This window comes from Penicillium mononematosum (assembly GCF_028829835.1).
Source record: "Penicillium mononematosum strain IBT 11891 chromosome Unknown utg000005l:1.0-9366267.0:1.0-9372171.0, whole genome shotgun sequence".
Taxonomy (NCBI): Eukaryota; Fungi; Ascomycota; class Eurotiomycetes; order Eurotiales; family Aspergillaceae; genus Penicillium; species Penicillium mononematosum.
Genome location: NW_026643275.1, coordinates 7775777 through 7796899, shown reverse-complemented (window position 1 = coordinate 7796899; position 21123 = coordinate 7775777). Strand labels below are relative to the sequence as shown.

The 21123-nt window shown below is 48.2% G+C and overlaps 8 protein-coding genes across 8 annotated transcripts; 4 read left to right on the top strand and 4 right to left on the bottom strand.

Moving 5' to 3' along the window:
• Positions 1-1006: 1006 nt before the first annotated feature.
• On the top strand, positions 1007-2060 carry N7519_011161 (uncharacterized protein; the record flags this gene model as incomplete). The annotated part of the gene is made up of 2 exons (XM_057297934.1): positions 1007-1024; positions 1065-2060. 2 exons carry the CDS (start codon positions 1007-1009, stop codon positions 2058-2060), a joined length of 1014 nt encoding a protein of 337 aa, XP_057145816.1.
• Positions 2061-2920: 860 nt separating this feature from the next.
• N7519_011160 (flavin-containing monooxygenase) lies at positions 2921-5069 on the bottom strand (the record flags this gene model as incomplete). Its single annotated transcript, XM_057297933.1, has 8 exons — positions 2921-3034; positions 3097-3204; positions 3268-3415; positions 3475-3677; positions 3744-3881; positions 4316-4380; positions 4439-4846; positions 4907-5069. The coding sequence occupies 8 exons, from the start codon at positions 5067-5069 to the stop codon at positions 2921-2923; spliced, it is 1347 nt and encodes a 448-aa protein (XP_057145815.1).
• A 682-nt stretch (positions 5070-5751) lies between these two features.
• Positions 5752-7441, top strand: N7519_011159 (uncharacterized protein; the record flags this gene model as incomplete). The annotated part of the gene is made up of 3 exons (XM_057297932.1): positions 5752-6255; positions 6321-7006; positions 7057-7441. 3 exons carry the CDS (start codon positions 5752-5754, stop codon positions 7439-7441), a joined length of 1575 nt encoding a protein of 524 aa, XP_057145814.1.
• Positions 7442-8455: 1014 nt separating this feature from the next.
• Positions 8456-10957, bottom strand: N7519_011158 (putative DNA ligase I; the record flags this gene model as incomplete). The annotated part of the gene is made up of 1 exon (XM_057297931.1): positions 8456-10957. The coding sequence occupies one exon, from the start codon at positions 10955-10957 to the stop codon at positions 8456-8458; it is 2502 nt and encodes an 833-aa protein (XP_057145813.1).
• A 1-nt stretch (position 10958) lies between these two features.
• Positions 10959-13756, top strand: N7519_011157 (RINT-1 family protein; the record flags this gene model as incomplete). The annotated part of the gene is made up of 5 exons (XM_057297930.1): positions 10959-11225; positions 11291-11538; positions 11592-11897; positions 11951-12095; positions 12146-13756. The coding sequence occupies exons 1-5, from the start codon at positions 11079-11081 to the stop codon at positions 13754-13756; spliced, it is 2457 nt and encodes an 818-aa protein (XP_057145812.1). The 5' UTR covers positions 10959-11078.
• Positions 13757-14024: 268 nt separating this feature from the next.
• N7519_011156 (pyridoxal phosphate-dependent decarboxylase family protein) lies at positions 14025-15807 on the bottom strand (the record flags this gene model as incomplete). The annotated part of the gene is made up of 2 exons (XM_057297929.1): positions 14025-15677; positions 15763-15807. The coding sequence occupies 2 exons, from the start codon at positions 15805-15807 to the stop codon at positions 14025-14027; spliced, it is 1698 nt and encodes a 565-aa protein (XP_057145811.1).
• Positions 15808-19422: 3615 nt separating this feature from the next.
• Positions 19423-19863, top strand: N7519_011155 (uncharacterized protein; the record flags this gene model as incomplete). Its single annotated transcript, XM_057297928.1, has 1 exon — positions 19423-19863. One exon carries the CDS (start codon positions 19423-19425, stop codon positions 19861-19863), a length of 441 nt encoding a protein of 146 aa, XP_057145810.1.
• Positions 19864-20344: 481 nt separating this feature from the next.
• N7519_011154 (uncharacterized protein) lies at positions 20345-20647 on the bottom strand (the record flags this gene model as incomplete). Its single annotated transcript, XM_057297927.1, has 1 exon — positions 20345-20647. One exon carries the CDS (start codon positions 20645-20647, stop codon positions 20345-20347), a length of 303 nt encoding a protein of 100 aa, XP_057145809.1.
• Between the last annotated feature and the right edge of the window lie 476 nt (positions 20648-21123).

Below are 21123 nucleotides of genomic sequence, written 5' to 3'. Positions count from 1 at the left end.
TCACGGCCCCAACACGAATTTATTTCTTTTTATTTCCTTCAATTTCAGGGAATTTACTACTTCTAAACCCCCCCATTTCCTTCCTATTTCCCCAGAATTTGATTACTCCGAACACATTAAGGTATATGAAATGCTTCCGGCGATCTGGAGCATACCTTAGAGGACTTACGACTCCATTCTTCAATCCAGGTGGATCGGAATCTGGAACTGCATGCCTCGTTTCTATGGGGATCCTGGAATCTGCGGAAAAACATTTTTCTTCTTTGAGAATACATAGTAAAGATCTTTAGACGAAACTGTACGGAGTATACGGAGTAGTAATGGGATTCAGGGAACTAAATTGGATATATCGATTTTGTAACAAACAATTCTGACATGAAATAATAGAATAATTAAACCATCAATTGGTGTTGTAAGGATTATTAAATTGGACTATATAGAGGAAGTTGTATACATGCACATGTGTGCATGTGTACTGTATAGGGACACCAAATACAGAATAGTCCAGATAGAATGGATAATATACATGTAGTCTAGAAGAAAATTGACAGATTCAAGAGAAAAAAAATAAAAACGAAAAATAAGAAATGACATGTTCTTCCCCATCTATTCTTACTGCCAATTTCAGCGAATAGGAATTGGCTTTCTTTCTTTCAATCCCAATCTGTTCCCAATCTGTTCAAGTGCTTCTCCAGAATTATCGGAGTTCCCGCATTTCGCCAATCTCCCCTTCCCTTTCGCCCTTGCTCGCCCCAAACCCCAACCTCGACTCTTCGAAACGTCTGTTCTTTTTTCTTTTTTTTTCCTCGCATAGGGGTGTCGTGCTTGTTTTTATTGGTTTCCTGATACAATGCCTCTATCGCAGCCGGGCTCGGCAGAAAAAACCAATCCGCAAAATCGATATCGCCCAGGTAAGAGATCCCAAAAAAAATTAAGAAATGAGAGGCTGCGGATCCTTTGAGACGTGGTCTTGGCTATTGGTCTAAATACTTGCCACTGTATCCTAATGCTTCCAAATGATATTGTTGATGACGTGGGACTGACCCTGGATTCTCTTTGCACAGGTTTCTCTCAGTCTGCAGGATCGATTGGGCCTTGCCAAACTCAAGTACCAACATGGTCGACTGCATGGCCTGAACCCGAACCAGCAGGATGACAGACCCGTTCTCGAGAGTGACAAGCCTTCCGACTCTTCATCCGAGTTCTCACGCAGTCGTTGCGAGACTCCCTTCACCTCCCCTCCCCTCCAAGCCTCCACCTACTCCAAGGAGCTCCCTCGATCCGCCCGCAATAAACATGCCGCTACCTTCAACTCTCGAGTCATGCAGCCTATTCTGTCTGCCAGTCGAAAACGCCTACGGTCTGACTCCGATTCCGAACGCCCTGCCAAGGCACCCCGGGTGTCGTGGAAGAGTTCTTACCGACTGCCGGAATCCTCCCCTGGCATGAACCGACACCGTGCGAGTCGACGCACACAAGCCCCCTTCATGTCTGAGGCGACGATCCCAGAGATGTCATCGCCTATATATCCTAGGCCGTCAGAAGAGATCGATCCCGATCTGCCGCTGCACAGTTTCCAGAACATGAGCTCGGTCGTAGGCTCATCTCCTCCACGAACCCCTCCTCCAAAACACATGCGATTGCCCCGCAACCAGCCTCAGAACCACGAGGACGGTGCAGACTTGCTCTTGTACCTCGCCAACTCACCGACCCCTGCTCGGGTTGCAAGGGGCAACGGAAACCAGGCCTTCCCACCTTCCACTCCTCCCAGCCAGCATGCAGTACTGCCAGGCATGACACCTACACTGGGTGGTGGCATGTTTGCCAACATCAGCACACCAAATCAGCAATTCAATTTTGCTGATTTCGTCAACGTGACCCCTAGCCCGGCGCAACCGACCTGGGGTGGGCGCACCCCAGGCAATCCTGCTCGCACTCCGCTTACCAGCAACCGAAAGCGATTGAACTTCGATGCCCTAGTTCCTCCAAGCAACTCCAGCCCTCGACTGCGCAAGGAAACGGGACTGGCGTTACAACTGGGCGGCGAACTGCACCCGTAAAACCCTGTGTTTCTCCATTTTCTCTTCTCTGTTCATTTTTGCCTTACCTCCCTCTTAAACCCATTGACGACTTTCTTATGATCATGTTACGTACACATTGTGTTCATCCCCTATGTAATTTGCCCCCTTTCCCCAGTGTAGAGCCTCACTCTTTCGAGGTCAGACCTGAGTCTCGATCGGGAAGGCCTCTACCTGGACTTGCATCCACAGGCGTTTCTTTTTCCCAAATGCTTTGCTAACTATAATGTCTTGCATTGCCTCTCATTCATCAATCTTGCTTTTTCTATGTCATTGTTTGCCCTCGGCAATTGCACTGTTCACTCCTATTTCTTTCTTTCTTCCTATTTCTTTCTCCCTTTGCACCCAGCATGCCTTTTATGAGATCGTTTGATATTTCTGCATGGCTCTTGTCTTGATATAAGGAGATGGAGGATGAAATGGAATATGTTCAACCTTGAGAACATACGTGTACTTCAATACCTTTCAAAAAAAAAAAAACCCCCCACACACACATAGTTCACCTAACCAGCTCATTTTTTATCGTGCTTATTGGCCTCAAACACACAAAACCTAGATATTTTAATATCTTAATGGACAGCATGCCAGCCCAGCATCTACTTCACCATTTCGCCTTAAAAAGCGCCTGTTTTCCTTGGACCACGTAGCCAACCCCTCATTTTTTTCGCGTCCAATCCGGTCGCGTCTTTTCGCATCAATTTCGCGTTGCGGGTTAAGAGGGTTTGGGCCAATCAGAGATGATATTGAAAGTCAAATGTGATGTCATATAAGGCTACATCCATGGATGGATTGGCACTATATCCCCCGTCTCTATCCTGTGTTCTCCATGTCTTTTTCTTTCTTCATTGATATCTCTCCTTTACTACCATGGTGAACCCAAAAGAAATAAGGCTGACCACAAGTAGGAGTAGCAGATGACTGAAACAGAACACCCGGTGGTTCTTGTCAGGTCGGACCTATAGCACTCACAAGTCAATCTTTTCGGCTCATCAATCAGAAGCTTCATTAACCAACGTACATCGTATATCCAGTCATCTAAATCACCCCAGTGGGTGGAATACCACATGGCAAATGAGTTCCATGGGTAGGTGAACCAGTTCTTCCCAGTCTTGTAGTCGATGAAATACTGCCAGCTGAGTATCAGATCCATACAATCCCAACCAGAAGAATATGGGATGTTTTGGCTTACACTCCCGCATGAGTTGTTGAAGATCGTCGTGGCGATTTTCTCATGCAAATTCACATTGTAATCTTTCTCACTGTCGGCCTTGACCTCAACAAACGAACAGCGGTCTTGAATAACCGGCGCAATCACCTTCATAACAAGGTTGACGTAGCTGCGTCCATATTAGCCGGGATGATCTGAAAAGAGCGGGCTAAGAACAACTTGTCATACTTCTCAATGGAGTAAATGGCAGATGTGTGGCCTTTACCAGAGTTGGGACCCAGAACATAGAAGAAATTGGGGAATCCGGACATCGCAGTAGACTTGTATGCCTCCTTGTAGCCGAAGTTATCCCAATGCTCATTCCGGGTCCAGCCGTTCCGTCCTACCAGCTCGACATCGTACTGTGTCAGGGCGAATCCGGTGGCAAGTAGCTGTATTGAGAAGAATAGGGATTAGCTGGGAGAACAGGTGTCTGAGGTTTGTAGTAGGTAACTTACAATTGCATCTGCCGGGTATTCCTGGCCAGACTTGGTGAAAATCGAATGAGATGAAACCTTGACAATGGGGTCATCTGTAAGATGAATGTTGCTCGCTTGCAGGCAGCTGATATACTTATTGTTGTCAAAGATCCGGCGCTACATTGAAAGGAGACTTAGTAGGTATTTCAGGATCGGTTTTAGTTCTGCAGTCTTGCCTTGCATCCGATCTCGTAATTCGGCGTCAAAAGGGGCCAATATTGCTCTTTCATTCCACAATAGTAAGCAAAAGGGTTGACAAATTAGTCGTCTTGAATGGAACTCACCAGGTGCATTCCTCTGAATGTAAGCTTTGCTTCTCTCCGATGATAGATTCCTCGCTTTGTTTCCGTTACGATTAATACTGAATCTGACAGCTGTGCTCTCCAAATAGAGAAACACAGCCAGTCTCAATAAACGCAGAGCACCGGGCACATAGCGAAAAACGAATTTCCAGTTGTCGTCAATTTGCCTGTTTTCATTTTGCAAATAGAATTGGGGGGTCTGGAATAATGAGAGATGGACAACTACTACAAGTGAAAGGCATGTCTTACCCGAATGAATTGAGTGATGCTTCGAGCTTCTTTAGCAATAGCGGGAATGAGCTGAGCAGCCGAACCTGGTCAATCGTTGGCGACATGTCCTTATGATAAAGAGAGGGAAAAGGTGCAACTCACATCCATTGCCAACAACAATCACGTCTTTCTGGTGAAGAGACATATCCTCTTTCCATGAAGCGGTATGAACTATATCGCCTTCAAAGTCTTCGACGCCCGAAACGCCAAATCGGTTTGGGTTTACCAAGGCTCCAACAGCAGATATCAAGATCTTGCAGTCGTGGTAGAATATTTGACCTGTGGTCAAGTCCTTTAACTTGACCAACCAGCTGCTTGTCTGCTCTTGCCAATAGGCCCCTTCCCACTCTGTATTACGAACGACGTGTCGAGAGACATCATACTTGTCCGCAACTTTGTTGAAGTATTCCAATATCTCCGCTTGAGGGGGGTAGACTCTCGAGAAGTCGGGGTTTGGGGCAAATGATAGACTGTAGAAGACCGCTGGGATATCCACGGCACATCCTGGATCTACAATGTCATGTTAGATAAAAAAATTAAAGAAAAAGGAGAAGAAGTCAACCAACTAACATTTATTTGCCCACCAAGTCCCTCCTGGAGCAGATGAGCGGTCATAGATGACATAGTCATCACAATTGTGCTCTCTTCGAAGCTGACAAGCCGTAGCTAGACCGGAAAAGCCAGCTCCAATGATGAGAACCTTGGAGGAAATGTTTTTCTCAAAGGAAACCATAGTGAAAAATTCAAAGTGAGAGATTAATCTTCAAGCTGAATGAGAAGGAGATTGCCTAATTTCCCTAGTAATTTCTCGAGGCTGAACTTATATCTCCCTAAAACTGTCATTCTCAGTTGTTTTGATATTGATATAGAATCATATATCTCAGTATTGCGTGCATACGTAGTTACACAGTGATAGTTCATGCACCAGTTAAGGAGCCATCCACTACACCCCTTCGGCATATCTAGGAAGATAAGAACAGTTTGTTTAGAAAGGAACTACTTAAAGCAAGGTATGTATAGGTTGATCTTCTCGTATTTGATCGTAGAATCTAAATAACCCACTTTGTATACTCAAGGACCCAACGCACACAACCCGATCTGGCTGTAACAACACCCATTCTGTCAAGATGCATCGTCGTTTTATACACCATTCGGTAGTTCCATGCGACTGACATGCGCAAATATTGCGGTGAGTGTCGGTGCTAGCCAATAGAAGATATATTGGGTCGTAGTAATCTGTCGAATAGTCCGGCATCGACCAGCCTCATGTTCTTGTATCAAATACCAATTTGCTCTTGGCCCGATATATGTCTTGCCTTTCTTTCCAAGTTTACGCGGCAACAAGTATTAGCTTCTTCGTCTCTATAATTTCTATCCCGTCATTCCACTATCACAAGGGTCCGGTCAGAACCAACATGTTTATCGTCTTTTTCCCTATCTTGGTGGATATCCTTCACCACATTGGTTGGATCAAGACTGTAAAGATACTTATACCTTTCTTCCTACTAGCTGTTAGTAGTACACTGCTTGTTTGGGTCTCGATGGCAGCATTTGTCCGGCGGAAGTTGGTCTTGTGGTCTGATGGAGATCCCAAAGTTGAGAAAACGCTACTGGGAAGACCTCTACTCTACCCAGCACGTCTAACCCATGCTCGCTTCTTTCCAGAGAAGTACCATTACTGGATCAACTATTTCCTCGTTGGGGTTCCCGTTGGACTTGGAGGTCGTGTTGGGGCTGTGATGTCCATTGAAAGTGATCAATCAAACCAACACACCCCAGTCACAATTCCTTTCCAGTCTTTTGTGAAGAGGGTTTTTCGGATCCCACTTTGGTTCAGAATTGACACTAGTTGGTATCTTCACCGTGGAGATGGTCATCTAACCTTGGCCGCAAAACTAGAACATTTCTTGAAAGAACGGGTACGTTAGTCCCTGAAAAATATATATACCTTGGTGCTAATATGTTAATATGTTAACACCCTCAGGGCGAGAATCCAAGCCACTATCCTTATGCATATCTCATCAGCATCCCTCAGTTTCTCTGGTGGGCTAAAAGCCCGATATCTTATTGGTATCTCTACTCGCCTCTCAAAGAGCTCAGTGGTATCATCATGGAAATCAACAACTCATACGGCGAAAAGAAGAACGCGTTCTGTCGATTAACCAAGGAAGACTCTTCCTGTTACGAGAAATCGAAAGCTTGCGAGGTTTTCAGCACTGTTTCAGGAAGCGGGCCTCATGGTGATCAACTCGTCCGGTTCACATCATCGGCTCCCACAGCCAAGTACTACAAGGGCAGCTGGGAGAAAGACATCTTTGCTTCACCTTTCGAGAAAGTTGAAGGCGGATTTGCCCTTCGTTTCATGGATCCATTAGATCCAGCACCTGAGAAAGGCGGCCCTCTCCACTCCAATATGACCCTTATGAGCACCTCTGGCAAGCCCAAGATCTCTAGTCGTCTCTTTTCCGTTGCTGCTCCAATTGACCCTCTTCTGGTGTCGTCTCGGGAGCTGGCGAGCTTTCTTCTCAGCTGGTCATTTGTTGTGCCAGTATCGATTGGTCGGATTGTGGTAGAGGCACTCCGTATTCGATTCAGAGGCAATATGCCTTACTTGAACAAACCGGACGTGAAGAAGGGAAACATCCCACGTAATGCCTCGGAAACAGAGAGGTCTGCTCAGATTTCCTTTGCTCTTTTTAACTTTCTAACGATTCCTGCAGGGTTTTGGAGCCTTTCTTCCGGCTGTACCTCTCCCACCTTGTGAAGACATGCCCTTTTCCCTTGACGGTGATCTATACACCTGCCAAATCACTACATCTCCACCCCATGACAATGAACTCCCCAGCCAAAACTTTTACCTCCGCGCCTCCCCCTACCCTCGAAGTACAGCCTCTTACACCCCAGTTCTATACAAATATCCTGAAATACGCAGATGCCAAAACTGGGGTTTTCGCCGAAATGGAGAACTTCCCCCAGATCTCTGATCCGGTATCCCAGCGCCTATGGACATCCGATCCAGCCATGTTGCAGAGATTGATTGAATCAGCAGCAGACTCGCCTAACGCCAAGGTATCTCAACCCCCCCTTGACTCAAGTCTCCGCTGAGGTTCCAGTCGAACCTGCAAGTCTCGCTGCATGCAAAACAGAGTCGGGACTGAGAACCTTCATGGATGCTTTCACCGATTCCAACTGCTCCTTGGGCATGCGTAGGAGATATCGGGCAGCAAGGATTTACTGCTATCTGACAGAGAGGTTTGCGTGGGGGTCTTACAGATTGGCTGCCGTGTATGAGTTTCTGCTGCACACGGCAGTCTTAGGGCTGTATTGGAGAGTGCTGTGGTGGATGTTGTGCGACCTACCAGTGTCGAGTTACGAGAACGTGGTAATGGTGTCAGCAATCTATCTTGCAGGTGTTCGAGCGTGGACGGCGCTGAATGGTTATTTCTATAGATAAGCGGGGGCTACTGGGGCTATTAGGGTGTGCTGTTTATGGAGTTGGTTGGCTGTGCCAACCTGCATGTTTTCAAATCCCGAACATTCTGCGTCGAGATGAACTCGCATAGAAATGTTTTAGTTGCTTTTAACCGGCCCGATCTTGTTACTCCTTACCTATTGGTGCATTAACTGCGGCCCTATGGGGCTCCTTTCAATCGTACTTCGTTAAAGATATAGTCGGGTATGATTCTAATAAACTTGTGTAGAATTGACTTCAAAAGGTAAACACGCCAGATGGCTTATCTTGGACATTACATGTAGCCAAGGATCAATTGAAATTGGAAGGACTTTATTAGATTGAGTAGAATACGTCAATCATATAGAATATTTGACATGCAGCAGTCTGGACACTTACGGTGTGGTTGGGATGCATCTTGCATCTCTCGTGTGACAGGATCCGAGAAGATCTCTCCCTTTTTCATAATGCACGACTCATTCCCGCTTCCTTATCGACAAATACACTAGTCATTCTCACTGTCATATCTATGTGTCTTCTATTGACATTCTATGTCATTGAAGGAGGGTCACCTGCCAACACATTAAGGCGTGTACGGAGTACCAAGGCAAGACTAAATCGAAAGGGCAATCCACAGGATTTCTGTTTACACGAACAAGTAAGCTCATCTACTCCATTCCCTCCTCCAGACCAACTTCCCCAACCTCCGCAACATCCCCAGTCCGCTCCATCTGCTTGCGCCACAGCAACGCTAGGTAATCCGACGAGGTAGCCTCATCAATCGACTTATCCTCACGAACCTTAATAAATCGTGGAAAGCGCAGACTCAACCCACGCTCATCGCTAACCAGCCCAATAGCAGCCGGGTACGTGGGACTGAGCGTGATATCCGCGAAAGCCATTTCCCACACCTCGCTCGGGTCAAACCACACGTCTGGTTCGCCGGGGTACTCGATGTAACTGGGGCGCGAGATTACATTCGTGCTACCCTGTGCGTATTTTTCTTTGTTGCTTTGGTAAAATTTGTCCGTGAACCCAGACATGCATTTTGTTACGGCTTCCAGGGATCCCGTTTCTGGATTGCGTACTGCCATTAGGATCGGGGACCACCATTTCGCTTTGCGTCCTTGGCCGTGCCACCCGGCTATCGGGATTAGGTCGAGTGTTTCGGAGGATGTGCTGTAGTCTTTTTTAACTTTGAGCCAGGATTCGAGGCGTTTGTCCGGTTCGTAGGTTGAGAGGAGGGGCTTGCGTCGGGTGGGTTTGGCTTTGGGGTTGGGGTTGGTTATTGGGTCGTATATTGCTTGGTTTGGTTGCTCGGTGGTTATGGCAGCTATTTCGTCGGAGAGTTTGTTGTTGACTTGTTGGGTGTTCGCACTGGGCTTGTTATCGAGGAGTTTGACCATAATACCCTCGCATTTGACATCGATGGCAGATTTGAAAAACTCAAGGACGGATTCGGAATCCACTGATGTCGCATCCATGCTCTTCACCCAGCCGAAGTGTTTTGGGATCTCTACAAAGAGACTGCGAAGTAGTTCGCGACGTTCTCGGAAGGGGCGATCTAGCAAAGGCTCGCCGTTGAGATACATGAGGTCGAATGCGAAAAGACAGACATTGACCTTGATGTCTCCGATTTCAACGTTCTTCTTTGCACGATTGGTTAAAACCTGGAATGGCTGAAGATCGCCAGTCTCACGGTCCACGGCAACTACTTCGCCCTCTAGGATAAAGCTGGACACGCCCTCCCCCCGGATTTGCGGGACCAGGGAGACAAGATCTGGATATTTCTCCGTCATGAGTTCAAGATGGCGCGAGAAGATAGAAACTTTCCCTTGCTCGTCGCAGTGTACCTGTGCGCGTTGCCCGTCGTACTTGTACTCGCAGCTGAAGTCTCGGCCTTGGAGCTTCGTCAACATCTCCGACAGATCGCGTGTGATACTGCCCAGCATCGGCCTTAGTGGAATGTGCATGGATAGGCCGCATCTGATCAAAAGCTCCTCTGTAGGCCCGATCTCTAATAAGCAGGGCACCAAATCATTGTAATTGGGATGTCTAGCATATGACGCTTTGACGATTTCTTCCGCACTGCTGTATATTTCCGCAAGCTCGTCCTTCTTCAAGCGTGCAAGTTGATTCGGCGGACGAACTTCGAAATCTGCCCCGACCGGCTTGGAATATAAGACAGCTCGTGCGAGAGCAATCAACATCGTCGTCTTGACTGCGCCAATTCGCAGATTCTGGACCAACGTCCGGACAATGTATCGACTTTCCTCAGCGCCGCGCGCATCCTGTAGAAGCTTCTCAACGATCCTTTGCTTGGTTTCTTGGCTACCAGGTCCTTTGCTAGTGGCAATTTTCTTCAGTGACTGGTATACTCCCTTGATTCGTAACGGCTTCGGCTTCACCAGTGTGAATGATTGTCGTTTTTTGGCCTCGAATGCAACATCTCCTGCATCGCCGTGCTTATCGTAAAGGGTCTTCAGCCCTTGATTATTGAGGCCGTATATCTTTTTTAATGCCTTAGAGATGGAAGAGCCCCCCAGCCCTAGCTCTAATTCATCATATGGAGGTGATATGGAATTGGTCGCTAGCCACACAGCAGGCAAGACGCTCGATGGGTCCCCTTCAATCAGAACACGAAGAAAGTTGACCAGCGTATCGACGATCCTTATTCGACTGGTCGTCGCATTCGCCAAGACAAAGGCTCTCGTTAATAAAGCGTAAGAAGCATCTCCGCCTTCGGTTGCCCAATGCGACCGCAGTTCTGCTGCGTATTTGCTGGCATCGAACGTCTGGGGGCTTTGGTCAAGAGGAATAGCAAGGGATATTGTATCCTCCGTACCAGCTGATGACTGTAGTGAGAGAGTGCTCTTTCTTGGTATCACCGGCGCTACAGGGGGTGGAACAGGCGAGTCTAATGTAGATGGAACTGTATTGACCTGCAGATCTGGTTTTGTGTCTTCGGTAGGAGTGTTTTCGTTTTCCTGCTCACTCCACTCAGCCTGTAGCTTGCGCGCAAGAGCTTCATCGGAGAGAGTCTGCCCGGTGACATCGGGGACATTCGAATTGATTTGTTCGGTGGTCTGCCCTTTAAAGAACGACTTAATACTGCGCGTCGGCTGCGACGAATCTCCATTTCTTTTCCGCTTCTTGGCTGGACTGGGCATTATTCAAAGTGTTGATAGTGGGAGAGCTCAGGGTTGCCACTGCGGAAGACGTCAGTCCAAAAGGCGGAGATCAACATTCGCGACACCTTGCGCTTCCGCAGCCAAGTTTCCTCCTTCAACAATGGCGTCCCTCACGAAATTATCTTCGCATGAGCGGACTCGGGTTGAAGATTATTTAAATGACAAGATTCAGGTTTCTGCCGACCTGGAGAGTTTAGATTCGCTGCTAGCCAGTCTGCGCGCGCAACAGGAGCTTCAGCGGAAGCAGGTACCACCCCTCCCAACACCGACCTTCTCTCTAAACGTTACTGATGCGAACTCGCGGTCAAATAGCTAGCAGAAGCCGGCGAAGCACTCTCAAATGCGACAAAAGCCTCTAACGACCATGCCGAAGCCGCTCGAAAGCAAGCCGAGGCGTTCACCGAGGAGCAAGCGGACATCGACCGACGATTAATGGCCATCACGCAATCAGAAACCAGTGATGAGGCGGTACGGAGTCTGGAAAAGAGCATGGAGAAGCTCCAGCGGCTTGAATTATCCAAGGGATATGTGGAGTTGCTCAAGGAAGCCGAGGAATTGAGGTAATGCCCCGTTCACCAATCGTGAGGGGCTTGATACTGAGACAGCAATACAGCAAGCAAGCTTTGGCAGACATTTCCTCCGAACCACGCTCCGCTTTGAAGCCGTATACCCGACTACGAACCATCGTCAAACTACTGAAAGATGCCCAGCCTGCTGCTGAAGGAGCGGCCCCTCATCTTGTCGACTACACGGACAAACTAGCCTCTGCATTGAAACAACAAATGAAGAAATACTTTAGTGACCGGCTGCAGAAGACGCTAGAAGAGTTGAAATGGCCGACAAAACAATTGAATGTTACCGACCAGCTCTTGACCAGGTGGAGGGAAGATGTTGAACTGTTGATTGACCTGCAATTACCGTACGATCAGTCCCTTCATGCTTGGATTCATATTCTAACAAGTTTCTGCTTAGTGAACTTCAAAGCCGTGATGCTCTGGCTTCCGGATTGAGCTTCGAGCCACCAGTCCTGTTCCCATTAGAGGTTATGGTGCATCATCTGGATCTCCGATTCAAATACCACTTTAGTGGAGACAAGCCAACAAACCGACTGGATAAGGTAATGCGCCCTAGGTCTACACAGAAAAAGCACTCTAACTGGGGTTCTAGCCGGAATATTTCCTCTCGCACATAATGGACCTTGTCAATCAATACGGCGGGTTTTTCGTCTCTTATCTACAGCCCATCTTCGATGAAAGGGCCGAAGCAGTCGGTCCAAATCTGGAATGGAACTTCTACAATGCATCACATAGTTACATTACTGCATTGTTTCCTATGCTGAGACAGAAAATCAGCTTGTTCCTCCCTCAGATCTCAAACTACCCTCAATTGCTCAGCCACTTCATTCATGAACTGATGAACTTTGATAACGAGATCCGAGAAACATGGAACTATATGCCTGATCCATATGCGGACCACAATTGGAAGGGCATGACCTGGGAGGTGTTGACCAAACAGGGCTGGTATGATAGATGGCTTCAGGTTGAGAAGGACTTTGCATTGGCGCGATACAAAGATATCATCGATACCGCGGACAGCGGAGAAATTGATTACGATGGCATGGAGCTCACTGCAACGAAACCAACAAAGGCTGCAATCCGCGTGAATGATCTTCTCGAAACCATAACCGAACGCTATCAGCCCCTGTCGTCTTTTAGCCAGAAGCTGCGGTTTCTCATTGACATTCAAATCACAATTTTCGACCAGTTCCATGAGCGCCTTTACTCTGCACTTGAGGCCTACCTCGCGATGACATCGACGCTTGGACGCACTGTACAGGGAGCCGACGGACAAGCCAGCGTCGAGGGCGTCGCCGGGCTGGAGCGGCTTTGCAGGGTTTTTGGAAGTGCCGAATACCTGGAAAAGAAGATGGAGGATTGGAGCAACGATGTGTTCTTCGTTGAGCTCTGGTCCGAGCTTCAAGATCGGGTTCGACAAAACCGAGACAGCGGTCGCAACGTAGCTGGTACTATGTCTGTCGCAGAAGTAGCGTCGCGTACCTCACCCGCAGTCGCCAATAATAACGGCGCCCACACCACGAGTTCATCCGATGGCGCTTTGTTCGATGAGACGGCATCCGCCTACCGTCGCCTCCGACTCCGTTCGGAAACTATCATCACATCCACCTTGTCCTCCAATGTCCTCGCCGCTCTGAAACCCTACTCTCGCGTATCCACATGGGCAACGCTATCAACCTCCTCCGCCACAGCGACGGCGTCTCCCCTCTCACCCACATCCGATCTCGCCCACGCAATGCGTGCCCTGTCCACGCAGCTCTCCTTCCTCTCTCGCGCACTGGGGACTGCGCCTCTACGACGAGTCTCACGCCAGCTCCTGTTGTCTGTCCAAAGCTATATCTGGGACAGCGTCCTTACCAAACACACCTTTTCTGAGACCGGGGCAGCCCAGCTTGCCAGCGACGTCGACCATCTCTGTCACGTTGTAGATTCGGCGCTCGGTGCGTCTAGCCAGGTGGGCATCTCATTGCGAACCATCAAAAAGCTCAGCGAGGGACTACGCATACTTTGCCTAAGTACGGCTGAACAGGAAGGGGATGTCTCTACAAAGGATGACGTGCCTTTAAGACTATGGGATGTGGAGAAGAGGCTCTTTAGGGATAACGAGAGTGCACGAAGTGTGCTTGCTGAATTAGAGATCGACTCTCTATCGGAAGCTGAGGCGCGGTCCGTGTTGGAACGTAGGGTCGAGATTGGCAGTTGATGGCTTGGATATCACATTATACCGAAGCTATTCTCCTTGCACGGAATTTATCACCACTGTTCAGGTAGGTATAGTTTCAGACTATACCGATTACTCTACAGCCTCCACATTTGAGCTCTGAGATATTGGCTCATCTTGTTCTTAGGGTGTCAAATTGATACACAGCCTTATATATTGTACCAGATATCCTGTATGTCGTATCCCGTCTCTTCATAAGATCTATTCTATATGCGCAAGTAAATGAAAAAAACCGAAATCACGCACCTGCTCAAACGCGATGGACAACAGGCCCGTGTCCACGCTCACCAAGCCGCTTATGCGGAACGGCCGGGTTGCTCGCCTTCAAAGACTCGATAATACCAGGACCCACATCTTCGATGGCGCGAACAAGCGAATCGACCGTCTCCTTTGTCGTCTGAACATTCACCACGCACCGGAAGAACTTCCCATTTCCAGCCGCATCTTCGTCCGCACTGGGAGGCGCAAAGTCCACCATGAAACCCTTGGGCACGATCGCATGCGTCACTTGCTCAGTGACCTTGCTGTTATTTTTCGCGCGCTGTGTCTCATTCGAGACAATGCCGCGCGGGTACACGAACTCCTGGCCTGGGGCGTAGTAAAAGCACACCTGCAGACAAGGCGGTGGATTTTCGCTAATAAGAATGAAATCGGGATGTTGGGCGATGATGTTGGCCAAGTGCGCGGCGACGTCGCATGCCGAGTCGATCTGCTGTTGGTAGCCCTCGTTGCCGTAGTATGTCCAGCCCAAAAACAGTTTCAAGGAATCGGCACGTCGACCGCATTGGAGAGTGAGATCTGCTAGATCCCACACTTCCGGCGAGTCGACTTCCAACTCGGATACTTTGTCTGCGTCGCCGTTGGTAGCAGGCTCGTCGTCTTCGTTGTGGAATAGATACCCCGCGGGAAGGGTGTTGGCCTTGTGGAACTGGCGCATATCCGAGGCCAGCAGGTAGGAGCAGGTGACCGGAACGCCGAGCATTTTGTGCGGGTTAATACCGATGCTGTTTGCTTTCTCCGCGCCGGCTAGCTTGTGCTTCTGGTGCTTGGAGAAGATGAATGAGCCGCCCCAGGACCCATCGACGTGGAACCACATGTTGTATTTTTGGCAAATGGCTGCAATCTCGTTGAAGGGGTCGAAAGAGCCCAGGACGGTTGTACCTGCGGTGGCATTGACATAGAACGGCGTCCGGCCTTCGCTCTGCGCCTTCTGAACTAGTTTCTCAAGCTCGGCTGGGATCATGCGGCCGATCTTGTCAATGGGGACGGACCAGACGGCACTGCTACCGAACCCGAGCATCTGCGCCGCCTTTTCCACGCTGTAGTGGCCGTGCGCGCTCGTGAAGAGCACGAACTTGTACCCGCCGTTCCCGTCTGCTTTCGTGCTCGGGTAGAGGTTGTTGCGCGCAATGACAATGGAGGTGGTGTTCGAGGCGGATCCGCCTTGCACGGAAATACCTCCTGCCCGTGGACCGTTCAGCCCGAAGAGGTTCGCTAGCCGCTGGCCGGTATATTTCTCAATGACCGTCAGCGCAGGCGACACTTGGTAGACATGTACGTTGGTGTTCAAGGTAGCGAGGATGAGCTCTGCTGCCACACCGGGCGCATTGGTTGACGCATACAGCTTGTCCAAAAAGCCCTGGTGCCAGGTGTTGACCGAGTATTGCAGGACCTTTTGCAAGACCTCAATGAGACCTTCCTGCTTAGTGCCTTTCTCTGGGATCTCGAGCTGAAGGATATCCCGCAGCTCTTCGGGTTTCTTATAGTCTACAAGAGAGGTCCCAGCTAGTCCGGTGTGCCCGTTGGTGCCGTTAGTGCCATTCTTCTGTGTCAAGGATCCTCGGGGGTCCTCGTCTGCGGAGCGGATAAAGGGAATGAGAAGGTCTTCTACTGCTTTCAGAAGCTGAGCAGAGTGGTTGTATTAGTATTAGAGCATCAAATAAAGAGTACAGCGGGGTGTAGATCATTGCGATACGGAGTTGACTCACGCTTTGCACTTCATCAGCGCGGTTTGGCTGCGCAATGCCTGACATTTGTACAGATCGTGAGGTCAGAATCTATACAAAAATGCAAGCAGAGACAAGAATGAGTCTATCTATGGACAGGAGATGGAAAAGAAAAAAGGGCAGATGACGCAATTGTAAGTTCAAAAAAAAAAAAAGGTTCAGGAAATAAAAAGTCAAAGCGAAAAGACAGTGTTTTACCTCATATAGGCAAATTCCGGACTCTCAATCCATCAAGTGCCCGGGTGGTCTAGTGGTATGATTCGCGCTTAGGGTTCACCCAAAGCAATATTGCGCGAGGTCCCCGGTTCAATCCCGGGCTCGGGCCCATTCTTTTTTTTTTTGTTCTTTCTTTTTATATTGTAATATTATAGTTAGTTTGTATACATACCTCTCTAGATATGCCTAAACGAGCCATATAAAACAACCGATAAGAATGCTAGAAGCAAGTCCCATAATATAATACAATTTTAATTGTGTTCCATATCGACATTGTTATGGCCTCCTGTAAAGGTTAACAATGATATAGCATGCTCGTGTTATACTCTCGGATACAGTGTGTTAGTCAGACCATGTGGGAGAGAGTAGAGCTCGCAGAGGCTGCAGTATGTTTCACTCGGGTGATTCGATAGGGCATTAGTGTACTCCCTACGGGGATACGTTCTAGGTCATGTCTCTAACTTAGCGCAAAAGGAAGAATACCACTCTAACCTAGCAACTGCTATTATCCTATAATTCAATATACATACTAGGCACGCAAGACGGCTGACAACATATAGGGCTAACACAGTGCTTACTACCGGAAACTCACTTGGCTATGGATAGCCCACTAACTCCTCTACTAAGAGAATAGGCCGGGCTTAGAATTGGAGGAGTGTAACAGATCAAAGCTCGGATCTAATTATAACGTGATATTAGTGATCGCACTCTACAACTTGGCTGGGAGAGACAGTATATCGAAGCGTAGGCTTCAACATTCCCGGGCACCGATATGTATACTTAGATACACTCACCATATAGTACAATAAGGACTATACAGCATATATTAGAATAAGGATAAACGACCTTTCCTACGAAGTGAGACTATAGAAATCCCACCAGGTGTTAGGTGTGAGTTTGAACTTTTCATATCTAGAAAGAAACCTATATTTATAAGCTTCTTCCACCTTATAGATACTAGAGATTCCTTAGGAGATCCCACCCTTAAATGGGACCGGGAAGAACTAGAAGGAGCATTACCATCTTAGATTCTGTCTGTTGAAGCAGCTAAACGCAGTCTGAATTGGACTTCGACACCACTCGGTGCATGTTATATACAGGAAATGGTGATATTGTCTAACTATACGGAGTGTAAATGGCGCTGATCTTTTCTATAGCCCTAAGATCTATATGTATGCTTAGTATGCTTTCCTTTCCTAGGAGCAACCTCAGAAGTTAATTACTACGATTAACTAGGTCTCTTAATAATATACGGAGTACACCCGTTGTATATATATATATATATATAAAAGAAAAAGGAAGAAAGGAAGAAAAAAAAAAGAATGGGCCCGAGCCCGGGATTGAACCGGGGACCTCGCGCAATATTGCTTTGGGTGAACCCTAAGCGCGAATCATACCACTAGACCACCCGGGCACTTGATATGAAAAGATTCATGTTTTGACTATATGAGAGAAGAAGACTTCATCAACTAACTTTTTTTTACTCTTTCGATTATGCTGACAATCGCGCTAAGGGCCTTGTCCCTCCTATCAACAGAAGGGTACCTCCGACGCTGCCATTCAAGTCTCCTGCTCTATGTCTAGGCATTGCCAAGGCTGCCGTAATATCCCCAGCCGCAAATACTTACCTATCTCTGTATTGCATGATCCCGCCATCTAATGGCCCAGATATATAACCTACTTTAAGGAGTATACCAGAACACTAAAAGCCGTACAATAGTCCTCTAATATACCGCCCCCCAAACCAGTAAACACTCAAACCAACACTAGTAGAATACGAATAACACCCCCGCTCCGCTAAACACTAGAAGGGGATTCGGCTACGCCGGCACAAGTCTCGACCTCACCTACCCCAGAGATATAAGAAGAGCGGGACGACGTTGAGGATAAGCCTATGCGACTCTAGATATGTATTAGAGCCACGCCATTCAAATGTCGACGCAATACTAGAGGGTATACAAAGCTTATTTCTGGTCTCGTCAAATACCACGGTCACCCACTACGGTGGCACTGCAACGGATCCACCAAGTAGAGGCCAAGGCTATAATAAACGAAGCGAAGGTGGCGCAACCGTAAGAGTATTTTATTAACAGTCGAGCACAAGAAGCTAAGTTCCAGACAGCGGAAGGAACTAGCAATAAAGGGATGGGAACCCGTTCGGCAAGGCTTTACTATGGTGCGTATCACGGAATGTTTAGGGTAGCATGCATCCGACTTGTTGAGTGTGAGGCAATAGACTGAACCCCATATCACAGACCATAATTGCGATGGGAGAAGCCAGCCATATAGGTCAGTCGATGGCCTCGTCCAACTGATTTATACTAAGGTTTACCAGAGACATCTCAAAACCCGCAGCCACTAGTACCTCTATCACCAAGCTAGAAGGCAATATGTCCCCCGCTTGAATTACACATAATTGTATGGATCCATTCCGTTCTATGCTTTCGCGCATGTCCACAACTTTGATGCCGGCCACTCTCACCTCGTATACCGGGTAGATCAGCAAGACGCGGCGCATCACAGTGTAAACTACCTTACGACGCGCGCGACTACATTGCGCAAATTCACCTTAAAGGTGGTACTCATCAAGCTTTTTAAAAGATCGGATATCAACCAGATCCGCTTTTTCGCTCCCGGCAATCGAACCAGCCACGGCCGTCTAGATCTCCAGCCCGGTGACCAGACTTTGTACGGTTCGAACAAGGGAAGACCGGCAGAACCGGGGAATTCACGTGTGGACTTCTACTTCTCGTTATATCTTTTTCCCGTCAGGGCAATTAAAGTCGAGTCGTTGTTGCCGTGAATACAAAACTCATTTATTGAATACGCATCATGCTTTGGTTCGACATAGAGTAGTCGTCCAAACTCGGTTATATTTTAGTCGGATGCTTATAGGATACGGAAGCTCCCAAACGGATTTATTACCTATACTCCCTACAATACCCATATATGTTGCCTAGCAGGGATTGAGATTAAACATTTAGGGAAGATACAGACTAAGTAATTGTTGTATCGAGAAGTGGCCGTGCATATTATACGGCTTAAGTACGGCTGAGCGGATGGGAAGCCCTGTTTTCATGCCCTATGGTCGTGTATGTTGGATCATCCCCAGGATGCTCTGTTTGCCAGGCGGACTGAGCTTGGTTGTTTTCTTCCAAGGTTGTTTACTCTCCAGGCCCTCTGTAAAAGGATTTTCCTAGATAGACTGAACGCAGCAGGTTTTCCTTTTCGATTCTCCCCAGCAGCTGAATAGTTACTCCTCTTCCTTCCTCTCCTTCTATTCCCCAGGAAACTCGTATTGTCTACCTTCTCTTCCCCTTGACTGGCCTATAACCCATACGCATAGTCCCAAAGAGATTTTGAGGTAACCTTCAGAGTCGCCCGAGGATAATTTCTCTCACAGATACGACACCGTCCGTCATAAAAATGTTTATTTGGCAGGACCCTAAACCTTGCACTAACTGTGGGATGATGCAAGAGGGCCACACGCGGAAAAACTGCCCGCATATCGAATGCTATCGCTTCCACGAGCACGGCCATATGGACTATGACTGCCCGAACAGCGAGTGCAGCTACTGCCGCAGAATAGGGCATTGCAAATCCAAGTGCCCCAAGCTCGAGCGTAAGAGTCGTGCAGGACAAGGTCACAGAACAAACGAATCCCACCCCACGCTGGAAAGCACTCAGACAGGAGTCACCCGCATATCTCCTTCCCTGTCTGCAGATTTAGGTTCGTCTATGTCACCTTCACGGCGCGTGGAGGCTTCCCAAAACGCAGTTGACACCCAGTCTACGCGTCCTTCACAGACTACCCAGGTAACTACCACGGTCAGCTCTGAGGTGTCCCACAAGAGGCCTGTCTACTAACTCAGAATCAGGATTCTTGAAAACTAGTCCCAAGTGTTGTTTTCCCGAACCTTCACAACACGATTTGCCAGTTGGCTTCGGGTCTTGCAACTGACCCCAATAGCTACCTGCAACGGCTCCCATATCATTCCGTGATTACAGGCCATGGATGTCTACAGAAGATAGCCCAGATGTTGCTAAAGTGGGTTGACCCCCATATTAGGACACTTGAGGGTAGACTGCTTAAGACAGAGAAGTATGTTAGACCCCCAGTTCGGACAGTATGGTTTTTGACATGTTCAAAGCATTCTCAGTGTCCAGACATGTCAGGATAATCGTTGGAGCCCAAATGGAGGCTACGTGGACATCGTCACAGACTCAAGAAACAGCGAATAATATTTAACCCAAGATTGGAGTACGGCTTCCCGTCCTCCCTTGGCCCAAAATAAGCCCCCCAAAGTGCTCCCTGGAAGTGATTGGAAAGCGCGACACATCGTCATTTCTAGGACATTGAGGGCCACGGCTCGAGAGGTGCATGATAGTTGAGTATCGTTTGGTGCTTCCCAGAGCTTGAGCCAGTTTGCTGCTCGATACGCTTGTCCCTGTGCAATGACATAATAATGCAGTGTGCTCTTAGATCCGCGCAGAATTGCCCGATTGTGGATTTTGATACGACCTGGTGGGTATTTAGACTGACCAGGATAGGCACGCCAGTATTCCTCCTGTTCTCCAAGGGCTCTCCCTTGGGCCTTTCGGCACGAAAGTCCTTCTCCATTTGCTTGGAAAAACCCCCAGACCCGGACATTCTTGGATGGCCCCAATTCCGTTACGAGTACGGGAAAAGGGCCGAGAAGTCCAACATCAACTTTCAGCGCCCGCTCATGCGATCCCCGGAGTTTCATGCCCGTTTTCATGACGCAATCCAGCATCTCCAGCTAAGCCAGTCCTTCTGTGGTAGTGAGCCCCTATCACACTCAGCTTTAAACAAATCCGGGCTTTTGAGCCAGTTAGAAGAAGATCTGAAGCCAATATGCCTTCCCTGGGCCCCGCCTAATGGGAATTTTGAAGCGCTCGTAGGCTTCGTACTGGAAGATATCCTTGATGCAGAATCAGAACACTCGAGCAACACAAAGATATCCATTCCGTGCCAATTCCAGGATAGCGGATGGCACACGATGAACTCTCACTTGGGCTGCAAACCCTATTCAAAGAGATTTGACCGAAATGGCGCAGTCCTTCCGGTCGACCCAGGAGAATGAGACTAAGTCATTTATTAGGTTC